Here is a 16,093-nt window from a genome sequence, read left to right on the forward strand (position 1 = left end):
CTGCCCCAATGTGTAGTTTTGTTCCATGGTACACTGATATGTGTTATGTGGATTCACTATTTGTGTAATAGGAGTTGTTGCTCATTGTCTTTATGATGGGATACATTTTCACAGCTCTGAGTTTGATGTTTCTTCTACTATCTCTATCTCTCTCAGGCCTGGAGTCCCTACGAGACTCCGCCCACTCCACGCCCGTGCGTTCCGTCTCCCATGGCGACTCCTTCATGCCGCGACACCGTCACCACACAACAGATGCCGGCGAGGGCGGGTCATCCCAGCGGGTCATCTCTGACGAGGCCTACTGCCCCTCAGACAGTGTGCTGCCCACCCCCATGGCCGAACACAGCCTGGAGCTAGCCGTGGCGCGCCACCCTAATGGAGCCCCCTGCAGCATCGAAGAGGAGGAGTCGGAGGCCGGGACTCCTGAGGGACAGGTGGCTGAGTTTGGCCCCGACGGCAGAGTGCTTCGGCTGGGTCGGACCAGGAAGTCTCTCCCTAACAAGGAGGTGCAGGAGCTACATAAGTTCATCCTGAGTGTGTTGCGTATGTTTCTGGTGACCATGGGACTGCTGTTTGCCCTGCTCTCCCTCCTCATCATGCTGACTGAGTCTGACCTGGACATCGCCTTCCTCCGGGACATACGTAAGACGCCTGAGTTCCAGCAGTTCCACTTTGAGTATTTCTGCCCTCTCAGACGGTGGGTTGCCTGCAAGTTCCGCTGGATGGGAGGCTTCCTTATAGACAAGTGAGAAAGACTGAGCGATGGAGGGAGAGAAAGAGGAGTGAATGAAAAAGAGGCCTCTGAGAGGACGTACGCGAAGGATGGATGGAGGATAGGAAGAAGTCAAGGAAGGCTGTAGACAGGAAGGGAGGGCTGCTCCATCTGAATGGGAATTGACCTTCAAGCTTCTCCCACAAGTCACTTCCTGTTACAAGCCAAGGACCGCCCCCTTCGCTGACCCTCTTCCCTTTTCTAACCATCAGACTGAACGGAGGACATTTTCTGAGCTCATGTTTTACTTTGGAAATTCAGGTCATTTCAAGGTACTTTATTTTTTACCAAGAGACAAGGCAACAGAGTTATAAAATGACATAAAATGAGACATCTGAGGTCTGTTATAGGCCTGGGAGGAAACACATATTATTCAACCAACAGAACAACAACAGTTGCCTTTATTTTCTATTACTTCATATGAACATCAATTGTAAGAGAGAAAAAAACTGTATAATAATAATAAGATGGATACAAATATATTAGATGGACATTGATATAAATGTGAAGTGTTGAGTTGTGTACTGTTTGAGCTGAGAAAGTATGAGAGAGAGAGATGAAAAACCATGCCTTTTACTCATTTGGGGTCAACATCTAAAACATCCATGATAATCATTCTAATGCTGCTGAAACTTTCATTTGGGCTGCTATTGGAGGAGAAACATTTCTACTGGCAGGAGTACTGAAGTCTGGAGTCTGACAAAGAAACAAAGATATGATATTCAATAGAAGATGTAAAAAGGTATGTTTTTGAATGTACAGTACCATTCAAAAGTTTGGACACACCTACTCATTCCAGTGTTTTTCTTTATTTTTACTATTTTCTACTATGAAATAACACATATGGAATCATGTAGTAACCAAAACAGTGTTAAACAAATACAAATATATTTTACATTCTTCAAAGTAGCCACCCTTTGCAGAATGAATAAAAAGCAGCCATGAAGTTCTCAGCATATGTGGGAACTCCTGTTGGAATAACATTCTAGGTGAAGCTTTTTGAGAGAATGCCAAGAGTGTGCAAAGCTGTCATCAATGCAAAGGGTGGCTACTTTGAAGAATCTAATCTAAAATATATTTTGATTTGTAAAACACTTTTCGTAGTTTTGATGTCTTCACTATTATTCTACAATGTAGACAATAGTAAAAATGAAGAAAAACCCTTGAATGAGTATGTATGCCCAAACTTCTGACTGGTACTGTACATATACACTGAGTATACCAAACATTAGGAACAGTCTCAATTCACCGGGACATGAACTCAACAAGGTGTTGAAAGCGTTCCACAAGGATGCTGGCCCATGTTGACTCCAATGCTTCCCACAGTCAAGTTAGCTGGATGTCCTTTGGGTGGTGGACCCTTCTTGATACACACGGGGAACTGTTGAGCATGAAAACCCCAGCAGCGTTGCAGTTCATGACACAAACTGGTGTGCCTGGCACCTACTACCATACCCCATTCAAGGGCACTTAAATATTTTGTCTTGCCCATTCACCCTCTGAATGGCACCCATACACAATCCATGTCTCAATTGTCTCGAGGCTTAAAAATAATTCTATAACCTGTCTCCTCCCCTTCATCTACACTGATTGAAGTAGATTTAACTAGTTACATCAATAAGGGAGGCTTTCACCTGGTGAGTCTATGTCATGGAAAGAGTAGGTGTTCTTAATGTTTTGTACACTCAGTGTACTATACTGTCTTGTAAGAATGTTGAAAAATATCTGTGTAATGACTGTGGGTGTCCTAAACTTGGTTTATAGTTTGTTTGTTAGTTAAACATCATTACAAATTGGCATGGAACAATCAAGAGAGTCATACAGTACATCAAAACTATAAACCAAATGAATGGAATTGTTGTATTTTCTGATTTCAAATGGCATCAGATAGAATACTGTTACCAATTATTTTAATCAATGTATAAAAACTAGCAATCATGAGTTTAAAAAAAAAACGTTCAATCAAACTAGATGCAATGGTGTTCTTTGTTATTATCATGTGACCTGGAAAGTACAGTAGGGGGTAGAACACAGTGGTCAACCTCTTGAAAACACTGACTAGATGTGCAATACTATAACGATAAAAACTATGAGTATTTTAAGGTCGGATATGGTACATTTTAGTTTATTAAATGTGCACTTTGAAATAAATAATTCTGGTTATTTTCCAAAGGTATAAGAAAATGAAAATGCCTGCTGTGAACAGGCCTAGGTGAAAAATACATTTCAACTTGTAGTTGTGCTAATGCATTGGGTTATTTTAAAATGTTGAATATATTGAAGTCCTGCTGAATTATTTTGTACAAAGTAGAGTCTCCTTATATTTAGAGTTTTCCTTGTATAACCTATTTTAACTGAACTAATGTTATTTTTTATCATTGACAATGAAACTGTTTTAGTGCAGTGATTCAGATGAGGACTAGAATTAAAAGAAAAGTAGGTAGAGATTCAGGGACGGTTTCCCGGACCCATATTAAGCCTACACCTGAGCTATGGCATCCTTAATGGTGCATCTCCATTCAAAGTGCTTTGTAGTCTAGGAATCGGTTTAATCTGGGCCAGGGAACGTTTTTGTCAGGTTTACCTCCAAATCCACCTAAGGGAGCATTATACCCTCTCATTTTCACACTGTCTTTACATGTCTACCAAAGATACCTCTCTGCAGCCTCAGTGGTACTTCACATGAGATCTAGAGTTCCTGAGGAGGGTTTGGGAGAGGGTTGACTAGTGAAGAGCTGCAGAACAGGACAATGATAATCACTGCAAGTTTCTATTATATTGTCCTTAGCCGGCACTCTATCTGTTGGCTTAGAATAAACAAGTTGAGAGAGGGAATTGCATCGACTTAGGGTTTAAAAATTCTGGAAAATGTCCCCAAATTACCATGCTTTCCAGGAATCCCAGTTGGAATATTACTGGAAGCGGGAGGGAATAAGCAGAAAATCTGGAATCCTCGTACCAGGAATTCTGGAATTCTGGTAAAGTGATCTGAAATTTTGCAATCCTATGTAGACTCAAGATAAACATATATTTCTACATCATCATTTGGTTTTGCATCAGCACAATCCTATCAGACATAATATTGTTTTAATGTTATAATCCCTCAGTAGACTAGTGTATGGTGGGTTTAATAAATAATATAGATTTATGAATTAATGTGGTCTGCTATGCAGCAATATTAAGATAATGATAAGTGGTTGGTCCCTGATTGGTGTATTAGATTAAAGTGATTGATTTTGTTTTTGTTTGAAGTTGTGGAAGGCCAGTCAAGGCAGAAGATTTAGATTTTTATACCTCAGATCGCAACTTTGAATTTCAGTTAAATGTGTATGACAAACAATACAACCTTATTTGAGCAATAATGAAAACATTTGAAAATAATTCAATGTTGAAATCAATGTGGGCAGCTACAGACAGAAAAAGTGAGTGATGTTTTTCGGTGTGTTTTGATGTGTTCTCCTGTCTTTCCATATAGGATCACTGGATATTCAAGTGACATGTTTTTCATGATTAGCCTACCTACCGTTATACTGGTGAACCTAGCTTCTTTAATGCATGGGATGAGATGATGATGAGAAGATGGTGTAGCAGTAACATGCAGCTCAGTGTTGATTGCAATGGGTGCGTTCCAGGTTGTTGCAGTCATGCTCCACATCTCAAAAGATCGCTATAAATCAATAGCAATATCATATCAGTGTGGTTCCGGAGATGTGCAAACATGTCTCCAGGGGTCGTATTCACTAGAAACCAAACTGAAGAAACAAACAGGGAGGGACTACCTTAACTTAATTTTTTCTTTGCAAGACATTTTCCTACGGTGTGTGCACCAATGAATACTAGCGACCCAGGTGGTAAGATCTGACAATCTGAGCATGTGACTGCAATGAAGACGACCTGGAACGTCCCCAATGAATCCAGTGTTAGGAACACCCAGACAGCCTCTGCAATGTCCTTCTGTTAGCTCCCTTACTGTCTCATGGCCATGCATATGGATCGGTCTCTGTAAGCATGTCTTCTGTATTTCTGTTGTTACTCCCAATTAAGACTGAATATTTTTTATCACAGAATGAAGACTGGTGTATTCGATGATTAATTTATCAATAAATATAATTTATTCTTAAATGTGAGTCTTACTCATACCATCTCAACCATTGTAACGCTTATTTTCTAACAGTATAAAATACTACACAATATTTGTTATTTCTGATGGTTCCTTGTAAACCTTACCATATGCTTCCCACTCTAAACAGTTCGCACATACAGTACCATTCATAAGTTTGGACACACCTACTCATTCAAGGGTTTTTCTTTATTTTTACTATTTTCTACATTGTAGAATAATAGTGACGACAGCAAAACTATGAAATAACACATATGGAATAATAAAACATAAAAATATATGTTAGATTCTTCAAAGTAGCCACCCTTTGCCTTAGTGACAGCTTTGCACACTCTTGGCATTCTCTCAACCAGCTTCATGATGCTTTTCCAACAGTCTTGAAGGAGTTCCCACATATACTGAGAACTTGTTGGCTGCTTTTCCTTCACTCTACGGTCCAACTCATCCCAAACCATCTCAATTGGGTTGAGGTCGGGTGATTGTGGAGGCCAGGTCATCCGATGCAGCACTCCATCACTCTCATTGGTCAAATAGCCCTTACACAGCCAGGAGGTGTATTGGGTCATTGTCCTGTTGGAAAACAAATGATAGTCCCACTAATCAAAAACCAGATGGGATGGCGTATCACTGCACAATGCTGTGGTAGTCATGCTGGTTAAGTGTGCCTTGAGTTCTAAATAAATTGCAGACAGTGTCACAAGCAAAGCACCCCCACACCATCGCACCTCCTCCTCCATGCTTCACTATGTGAACCACACATGCGGAGATCATCTGTTCGCCTACTCTGTGTCTCACGGTTGGATCCAAAAATCTAACATTTGGACTCATCAGACCAAAGCACAGATTTCCACCGGTCTATTGTCTATTGCTCATGTTTTCTTTTTCTTCTTATTGATGTCCTTTAGTAGTGGATTCTTTGCAGCATTTCGACCATGAAGGCAGGGTCATTGTCCTGTTGAAAAACAAATGATAGTCCTACTAAGCACAAACCAGATGGGATGGCGTATCGCTGCAGAATGCCGTGGTAGCCATGCTGATTAAGTGTGCCTTAAATTCTAAATAAATCCCAGACAGTCACCAGCAAAGCACCCCCACACCATCGCACCTCCTCCATGCTTTACGGTGGGAATCACACATGCAGCGGTCATGTGTTCACCCACACCTCGTCTCATAAAGACACGGCGGTTGGAACCAAAAATCTCCCATTTGGACTGCAGAACAAAGGACAGATTTCCACCGGTCTAATATCCATTGCTTGTGTTTCGTGGCCCAAGCAAGTCTCTTCTTATTATTGGTTACCTTCAGTAGTGGTTTCTTTGCAGCAATTCGACTATGAAAAACAGATTCACAGTCTCCTCTGAACAGTTGATGTTGAGATGTGTCTATTACTTGAACTCTGTGAAGCATTTATTTGGGCTGCAATCTGAGGTGCAGTTAACTCTAATGAATTTATACTCTGCAGCAGAGGTAACTCTGGGTCTTCCTTTCCAAAGGCGGTCCTCATGAGAGCCAGTTTCATCATAGTGCTTGATGGTTTTGGCAACTGCACTTGAAGACACTTTCAAAGTTCTTGACATTTTACGGGTTGACTGACCTTCATGTCTTAAAGAAATTATTTACTGTTGTTTTCTTTGCTTATTTGAGCTGTTCTTGACAGAATATGGACTTTTACCAAATAGGGCTATCTTCTGTATACCACCCCTACCTTGTCACAACACAACTGATTGGCTCAAACGCATTAAGGAAAGATGTTCTACAATTTAACTTTTAAGAAGGCACACCTATTAATTGAAATGCATTCCAGGTGACTACCATGAAGATGGTTGAGAGAATGCCAAGCGTGTGCAAAGCTGTCATCAAGCGGCTGTTATCAAGGTGGCTACTATAAAGAATCTCAAATATAAAATATATTTAGATTTGTTTAACACTTGTTTGGTTACTACATGATTCCATATGTTATTTCATAGTTTGATGTCTTTACTATTATTCTACGTTGTAAAAAAACTGGAATGAGTAGGTATGTCCAACTTTTGGCTGGTTCTGTATATTGTGACAATTTTGTGACTTTGCTTTGTTGTTCGGGCAGGTATTTTTTTTCAGCTGTTTGAGAAATATTTTTTCCATGCAAATCCAAGTTCGGTAGCCGAAGTCTACGCCCTTCGTCAATGATTTGTCAACAGTACAACTCCTAGTAGGAGTGGGAAATATGGACGGGATTCTTCAATTAAGTGTTTGTTTTCATTGAACGAGAGACGACTCGTTTTCATGCATATATTTTCACTTGAGAAATACAGCACCAAAAAGCTTAGTTAGATGTAAATGTGCGCGAATAAGACCTCGGCAAAAACGTACATTTATGACAGATTTCATGATTTATCTTAGATTAATTTGGACTATTTTAAAGAACTGTTTCTGGCAGCGGAGAGACCTCTAGTGGTCAAAAAGCAGTTTTAGCCTGGGCAGAGCCATTTTATTTATTTAACCTTTATTTAACCAGCAAGGGGTCATTGAGATTTGAAATATCTTTTTCAAGGGCATCCTGGCCATGATAGGCAGCACCAAGTATTTTCACAATTAAAGACAGACATGAAAAACTACAAATAATCTAGTAAAAACCATAGAATTCACAGGAGTATAACAAAATCATAAAACAGCTCATTAAAAACAGATCAGGGAATCAGCCTCAAAATCCATCATCAGTGATTTATAAACACCAATCAGTACAAGTTCTTCCAGTTTAAAAGTATTTTGTAAGTATTTTGTAAGGCTTCCAAGCAGATGGAGCAGAGTACATTAAAGCCCTTTTACCAAATTCAGTTCAGGCATTTGGAACAGTTAGCAGGATAAAGTCCTGCGAATGAAGAGAGTACCAACCACATTTCTAAACAATAAAAATGGCCAAATAAAATGTTAGTAAACCCAAAGTGGCTTTGTAAATAATAGTATACCAGTGAAGGGCCATTGAGCTCTTCCAGCATTTAAAAAATAGTCAAAGTAGTAAACTAGGTGGGGATGGTTGTAGCCTCAATGGTGCAGCCCATGCTGGCACAGACACTATGATGGCACAGATATAAAGATGTCTCCTCTATCCATCTATTTTCTTGGCTAGGTTGTTGCTATGGTGGCTCAAGAGGGACAAACAGTAATATTGCCGCTTTTTTTCTTTAGGGAATGTGCGAGCACAGACGTTCGCTTCGGCCAGCCAAGTTCTGCTAGGAGCAAACCAAATCTATGTTTGCGGACGTCTTAAGGGTTAGAGCATTGGGCCAGTAACCTAAAGGTTGTTGGATCGAGTCCCCGAAATGACAAGGTAAAAATCTGTCGTTCTGCCCTTGAGCAAGGCAGTTAACCCACTGTTCCCTGGGCGCCGAAGACTTAGATGTCGATTAAGGCAGCGCCCTGCACCTCTCTGCTTCAGAGGGGTTGGGTTAAATGCTGAAGACACATTTCAGTTGAAGGCATTCAGTTGTACAACTGACTAGGTATCATCCCCCTTTCCTTAACCAGTGCTAGTATGACTTCAGTGTAGTTGTTGTGAATGTATTACAACACTGCCATCTAGAGGTGAAACACTGGCACTAGATCTTCACTTGGGGGTTTTGTATGGCTCTCATTAGACAACATTATAATAACATGACTTGTCTGCCTCAGCCTCCGTACTGAAAAATAATAAACTACATGAAAAGTGCAACTTCAGCTATAACTTTATTTACTTACAAAACAATAGAAAAAGTGTCTTGGACAACATAAAAAAACAACCTATGACGGCTACCCCGGCGAAACCCAGATGACGCTGGGACAAATATGCGCCACCCTATTGGACTCTCAATCATAGACAAATGTGATACAGCCTGGATCAGAACCACAATGTTCTGATAAGTCACCAGAATGTCCTGACAAGGTTTCGGGTTAAGGTTAAAGTTATGATTTTGAATAAGAACACATTTTTACTCTCCAATAAGTCCTGGAAATTGACAAAAACAAAGCTGTGTGGCTGCGTGAGATACTGAGAGAGTACGCTCAAAGTTCCACAACTCCACCCAACTTGTCCCCAGCAGCCATGAGCAGACGACTGCTACATGGGTGGAAGGCAACAGAGAAGATACGACTCTTCACCACCTTAGCTACTCCTCCAATCTCACTCAGCGCCATGCTCTTTAGAGTACTACGGTACCTGGAAACATCCAATGTAATGTCAGCCTGGCACAGGTTAGGGTTTTACACATCTATACATTCAAATCAGTACAGGACGTCCATTAAATACTAATACAATAATGTAGTTTGTCACAGAACACTTAGAAAAAGGCCAAATTCCTAACCTCCCTAATGAAAAGCAAAAGTGCAAATATGGCAAGCAATAAACTCACTCTTTCAGATCCAACTCCTCCTTTTCTTCTTCGATTGAATCCTGTGGAATAAAATAAATAACAGTAAATGATCAGTGAGAAGAGTGAACTGTAAACAGCTCTGAACATACAGTAGAAGATTTGCTCATGATGATGAATAAATGTGCTACCTACCATCAGACTCTAACTAAATGGGACTTTTAAACGGAAATGATTATAAGCCAAGACCCTTTCAAGTGTATGTCGTATCTTGTGTTGTGTTTGTAAAGTAATGTCTTGATGGTACAGTCAGCAATGCACAAGTAAACAGCAGTGTAGTCAACTTACAGACTGACTACACTGCATGTGTCGCGTGCGCGAGCGTTGCAAAATACATTTAGAAATCTATGTTATTCAATTATTGCACCCACACTGCTTGCGCGTGCCAACGAGTGTCTGTGTTGCCAAGAGCTAAAATAGAAGTCAGTTCTATTTCTGACGCAGATTGCACTGCAAGTCCTGCCTCTTCTCATTGGTTTGTAGAAGCAGATACCCACGTGCCATCGCTTCATGGGCAGCAGGGTAGCCTAGTGGTTAGAGCATTGGACTAGTAACCGAAAGGTTGCAAGTTCATATCCCCGAGCTGACAAGGTACACATCTGTCGTTCTGCCCCTGAACAGGCTGTTCCTAGGCCGTCATTCCTAGGCCCACTGTTCCCAGGCCGTCATTGAAAATAAGAATTTGTTCTTAACTGACTTGCCTAGTTAAATAATGATTATACCCACGTGTGTGACTGAAAGATGAATGAGGTCAGTGGTGGTAATGCACCTAATTTATGAAAGTTGCCAATCGCAATATAAAGAGAAGAAAAAACCTGGAAGGAGGAGAAATTATTTGTTTGACCGTTTTATGTGTGGATTAATTGGCAGAGTAAAGGATCTTGTTTGTTTCAGGTAAAACTCAATGTTTATATCCCAGGACAAATTAGCTAGCAACTGCAAGCTAGCTAAAAATGACAAATTAGCTAGCAAGTGTAAGCTAGCTAGCTAAATTGCCATAAATGTTTATTTTTATTTATGGCAATTTAGCTAGCTAGCTTAATTTGTCATTTTTAGCTAGCTTGCTGTTGCTAGCTAATTTGTCCTGGGATATAAACATTGAGTTGTTATTTTACCTGAAATGCACAAGGTCCTCTACTCCTGTAACGTTCGTCGTTGGGAAAAAGAGAGGAGGACCAATGCGCAGCGTGGTAAGTGTTCATAGCATTTAATGACGTACTAGAACACTGAACAAAACAATAAATAACAAACAAACAGTCCCGTAAGGTGAAAGACAAAAACACTAAACAGGAAATAAGCACCCACAACTCAAAAGTGAAACCAGGCTACCTGAGTATGGTTCTCAATCAGGGACAACGATTGACAGCTGCCTCCAATTGATAACCATACCAGGCCAAACACAGAAATCCCAAATCATAGAAAAAAGAACATAGACAGCCCACCCAACTCACGCCCTGACCATACTAAAACAAAGACATAACAAAAGAACTAAGGTCAGAACGTGACAACTCCAACAATTAATCCACACATAAAACGCGTTTTCTTCTCTTGGCTTTATATTGCGATTGGCTACTTTCATAAATTAGGTGCATTACTGCCACTGACTTCGTTTGTCCTTCAGTCACCCACGTGGGTATAAACCAATGAGGAGATGGGAGAGGCAGGACTTGCAGCGCCATCTGCGTCATTAATAGAACTGACTTCTATTTAATCCCTTGGCAACGCAGATTCTCGTTGGCGCGTGTGAGCAGTGTGGGTGCAATAATTGAATAATATAGATGTTTACATTTATTTTGCAACGCTCGCACACGCGACGTGAGCGGTGTAGTTAGCCTAGAGTGCAAAGCGCAATGCTAAACTTCTCTGCCGTTGTTGTCCTGTAGCTATCACACCGCAGCAGTGAAGTGTACCGGAGCACATGCAGATACTCTGTGAGGGAATCGTCTTGAATAACGCTCATCTGAAATATCTATGGTTCATCCTGCTGTACAACGCAACGTCATATTGCTGAATCTCAGTGCAACGACAATTAATCAAATTGTATAAAAGTCAATTATCTATCTATATACAGTGCAAAGTACAAAGAGATAATTGATGAAAACTTGCTCCAGAGCGTTCAGGACCTCAGACTGGGGCGAAGGGTCATCGACCAAAGTATTCAGACCCCTTCACTTTTTCCACATTTTGTTATGTTACAGCCTTATTTTTTAATTTATTAAACCCCCCCCCCCCCCCCCTTATCTGCACATAATGACAAAGCAAAAACAGGTTTCTAGAAAATGTTGCAAATGTATTAAAAATATAAAACAGAAATACCTTTTTCACATAAGTATTCAGACCCTTTGCTATGAAACTGGAAATTGAGCTCAGGTACATCCTGTTTCCATTGATCATCCTTGTGATGTTTCTACAACTTGATTGGAGTCTACCTGTGGTAAATTCAATTGATTGGACATGATTTGGACAAGCACACACACACCTGTCTATATAAGGTCCCACAGTTGACAGTGCATGTCAGAGCAAAAACTAAGCAATAAGGTCGAAGCAATTGTTCGTAGAGCTCAGAGACAGGATTGTATCGAGGCACAGGTCTGGGGAAGGGCACCAAAATTTATCTGCAGCATTGAAGGTTCCCTAGAACACAGTGGCCTCTATCATGCTTAAATTGAAGAAGTTTGGAACCACCAAGGCTCTTCCTAGAGCTGTCCGCCCAGCCAAACTGAGCAATCGGAGGAGAGGGGCATTGGTCAGGGAGGGGACCAAGAACTCAATGGTCACTCTGACACAGCTCCAGAGTTCCTCTGTGGAGAAGGGAGAAACTTCCAGAAGGACAACCAGCTCTGCAGCACTCCACCAATCAGGCCTTTATGGTAGTGACCAGACGGAATCCACTTCTCAGTAAAAGGCACATGACAGCCCATTTGGAGTTTGCCAAAAGGTACCTAAAGGACTCTCAGACCATGAGAAACAAGATTCTCTGGTCTGATGAAACCAAGATTTAACTATTTGGCCTGAATGCTAAGCGTCACGACTGGAGGAAACCTGGCACCATCCCTACGGTGAAGCAGGGTGGTGGCAGCATCATGCTGTGGGGATGTTTTTCAGTGGCAGGGACTGGGAGACTAGTCAGAATCGAGGCAAAGATGAACGGAACAAAGTACAGAGAGATTCTTGTTGAAAACCTGCTCCAGAGCACTCAAGACCTCAAACTGGCCCAGAATGTCCTTGAGTAGCCCATCCAGGGCCCAGACTTGAACCCGATTGAACATCTCTGGAGAGACCTGAAAATAGCTGCGCAGCAACGCTCCTCATCATACCTGACAAGAGCTTGAGAAGATCTGCAGAGAAGAATGGGAGAAACCACCTAAATACAGGTGTGCCAAGTTTGTAGCGTCATACCGAAGAAGACTCTAAGCAGTAATTGCTGCCAAAGGTGCTTCAAGGTACTGAGTAAAGGGTCTGAATACTTATGTAAATGTTATTTTATTTTTTCCAGAATCCGGTTTATGCTTTGTAATTATGGGGTATTGTGTGTAGATTGATGAGGGGAAAAAACAATGTAATACATTTTAGAATATAACTGTAACCTAACAAAATTTGGAAAAGGTCAAGGGGTCTGAATACTTTCCTGAACGCACTGTGAATATATAAATATATATAAATAAATATATATATATATATACAGTGCCTTGCGAAAGTATTCGGCCCCCTTGAACTTTGCGACCTTTTGCCACATTTCAGGCTTCAAACATAAAGATATAAAACTGTATTTTTTTGTGAAGAATCAACAACAAGTGGGACACAATCATGAAGTGGAACGACATTTATTGGATATTTCAAACTTTTTTAACAAATCAAAAACTGAAAAATTGGGCGTGCAAAATTATTCAGCCCCCTTAAGTTAATACTTTGTAGCGCCACCTTTTGCTGCGATTACAGCTGTAAGTCGCTTGGGGTATGTCTCTATCAGTTTTGCACATCGAGAGACTGAATTTTTTTCCCATTCCTCCTTGCAAAACAGCTCGAGCTCAGTGAGGTTGGATGGAGAGCATTTGTGAACAGCAGTTTTCAGTTCTTTCCACAGATTCTCGATTGGATTCAGGTCTGGACTTTGACTTGGACATTCTAACACCTGGATATGTTTATTTTTGAACTATTCCATTGTAGATTTTGCTTTATGTTTTGGATCATTGTCTTGTTGGAAGACAAATCTCCGTCCCAGTCTCAGGTCTTTTGCAGACTCCATCAGGTTTTCTTCCAGAATGGTCCTGTATTTGGCTCCATCCATCTTCCCATCAATTTTAACCATCTTCCCTGTCCCTGCTGAAGAAAAGCAGGCCCAAACCATGATGCTGCCACCACCATGTTTGACAGTGGGGATGGTGTGTTGCTTTTACGCCAAACATAACGTTTTGCATTGTTGCCAAAAAGTTCAATTTTGGTTTCATCTGACCAGAGCACCTTCTTCCACATGTTTGGTGTGTCTCCCAGGTGGCTTGTGGCAAACTTTAAACGACACTTTTTATGGATATCTTTAAGAAATTGCTTTCTTCTTGCCACTCTTCCATAAAGGCCAGATTTGTGCAATATACAACTGATTGTTGTCCTATGGACAGAGTCTCCCACCTCAGCTGTAGATCTCTGCAGTTCATCCAGAGTGATCATGGGCCTCTTGGCTGCATCTCTGATCAGTCTTCTCCTTGTATGAGCTGAAAGTTTAGAGGGACGGCCAGGTCTTGGTAGATTTGCAGTGGTCTGATACTCCTTCCATTTCAATATTATCGCTTGCACAGTGCTCCTTGGGATGTTTAAAGCTTGGGAAATCTTTTTGTATCCAAATCCGGCTTTAAACTTCTTCACAACAGTATCTCGGACCTGCCTGGTGTGTTCCTTGTTCTTCATGATGCTCTCTGCGCTTTTAACGGACCTCTGAGACTATCACAGTGCAGGTGCATTTATACGGAGACTTGATTACACACAGGTGGATTGTATTTATCATCATTAGTCATTTAGGTCAACATTGGATCATTCAGAGATCCTCACTGAACTTCTGGAGAGAGTTTGCTGCACTGAAAGTAAAGGGGCTGAATAATTTTGCACGCACAATTTTTCAGTTTTTGATTTGTTAAGAAAGTTTGAAATATCCAATAAATGTCGTTCCACTTCATGATTGTGTCCCACTTGTTGTTGATTCTTCACAAAAAAATACAGTTTTATATCTTTAATATCTTTATGTTTGAAGCCTGAAATGTGGCAAAAGGTCACAAAGTTTAAGGGGGCCGAATACTTTCGCAAGGCACTGTATATATTCACACTACCGGTCAAAAGTTTTAGAACACGTACTCATTCAAAGGGTTTTTCTTTGTAGAATAACAGTGAAGACATCAAAAATATGAAATAACACATATGGAATCATGTAGTTACCAAAAAAAGTGTTAAACAAATCGAAATATATTTTATATTTGAGATTCTTCAAATAACCACACTTTGCCTTGATGACAGCTTTGTACACGCTTGGCATTCTATCAACCAGCTTCATGAGGTAGTCACCTGGAATGCATTTCAATTAACAGGTGTGCCTTCAAAAGTTAATTTGTGGAATTTGAGCCAATCAGTTGTGTTGTGACAAGGTATAACATAGTATACAGAACCCTATCCCTATTTGGTAAAAGACCAAGTCCATATTATGGCAAGAACAGCTCAAATAAGCAAAGAGAAACGACAGTCCATCATTACTTTAATACATGAAGGTCAGTCAATACGGACATTTCAAGAACTTTGAACGCTTCTTCAAGTGGAGTCGCAAAAAACATCAAGTGCTATGATGAAACTGGCTCTCATAAGGACCGCCACAGGAAAGGAAGACCCAATGTTACCTCTGCTGCAGAGGATAAATTCATTAGTCCAGCCTCAGAAATTGCAGCCCAAATAAATGTTTCACATAACAGTTCAAATAACAGACACATCTCAACATCAACTGTTCAGATGAGACTGTGAATCTGTTTTTCATAGTCGAATTGCTGCAAAGAAACCACTACTGAAGGTCACCAATAATAAGAAGAGACTTGCTTGGGCCACGAAACACAAGCAATGGATATTAGACCGGTGGAAATCTGTCCTTTGTTCTGCAGTCCAAATGGGAGATTTTTGGTTCCAACCGCCGTGTCTTTATGAGACGAGGTGTGGGTGAACACATGAACGCTGCATGTGTGATTCCCACCGTAAAGCATGGAGGAGGTGCGATGGTGTGGGGTGCTTTGCTGGTGACTGTCTGGGATTTATTTAGAATTCAAGGCACACTTAATCAGCATGGCTACCACGGCATTCTGCAGCGATACGCCATCCCATCTGGTTTGTACTTAGCGGGGCTATCATTTGTTTTTCAACAGGACAATGACCCAATGCAACTCCAGACTGTGTAAGGACTATTTTACCAAGGAGAGTAATGAAGTGCTGCATCAAATGACCTGGCCTTCACAATCACCCGACCTCAACCCAATTGAGATGGTTTGGGATGAGTTGGACCGCAGTGTGAAGGAAAAGCAGCCAACAAGTTCTCAGCATATGTGGGAACTCATTCAACTGTGGGAAAAGCATTCCAGGTGAAGTTGGTTGAGAGAATGCCAAGAGTGTGCAAATCTGTCATCAAGGCAAAGGGTGGCTACTTTGAAGAATCTCAAAATATAAAATATACTTTGATTTGTTTAACTTTTTTGGGTTACTACATGATTCCATGTGTTATTTCATAGTTGTATTCACTATTACTCTACAATGTAGAAAATAGTAAAAAGAAACACCCTTGATTGAGTAGGTGTT

General features: G+C 40.8%; 1 protein-coding gene across 1 annotated transcript in view; it reads left to right on the forward strand.

Annotated features, from left to right (window-relative positions):
- LOC139411630 (FERM domain-containing protein 5-like) overlaps positions 1–1,865 on the forward strand; it is a 153,415-nt gene extending 151,550 nt beyond the window's left edge. The window contains exon 14 of the mRNA XM_071158225.1: positions 157–1,865. Within this exon, the coding sequence (XP_071014326.1) occupies positions 157–749 (593 nt within the window). The 3' untranslated portion in view covers positions 750–1,865. The remainder of the gene's footprint in view (positions 1–156) is intronic.
- Positions 1,866–16,093: the final 14,228 nt, after the last annotated feature.

Source organism: Oncorhynchus clarkii, chromosome 6 (assembly GCF_045791955.1).
Source record: "Oncorhynchus clarkii lewisi isolate Uvic-CL-2024 chromosome 6, UVic_Ocla_1.0, whole genome shotgun sequence".
NCBI classification, from domain to species: Eukaryota; Metazoa; Chordata; class Actinopteri; order Salmoniformes; family Salmonidae; genus Oncorhynchus; species Oncorhynchus clarkii.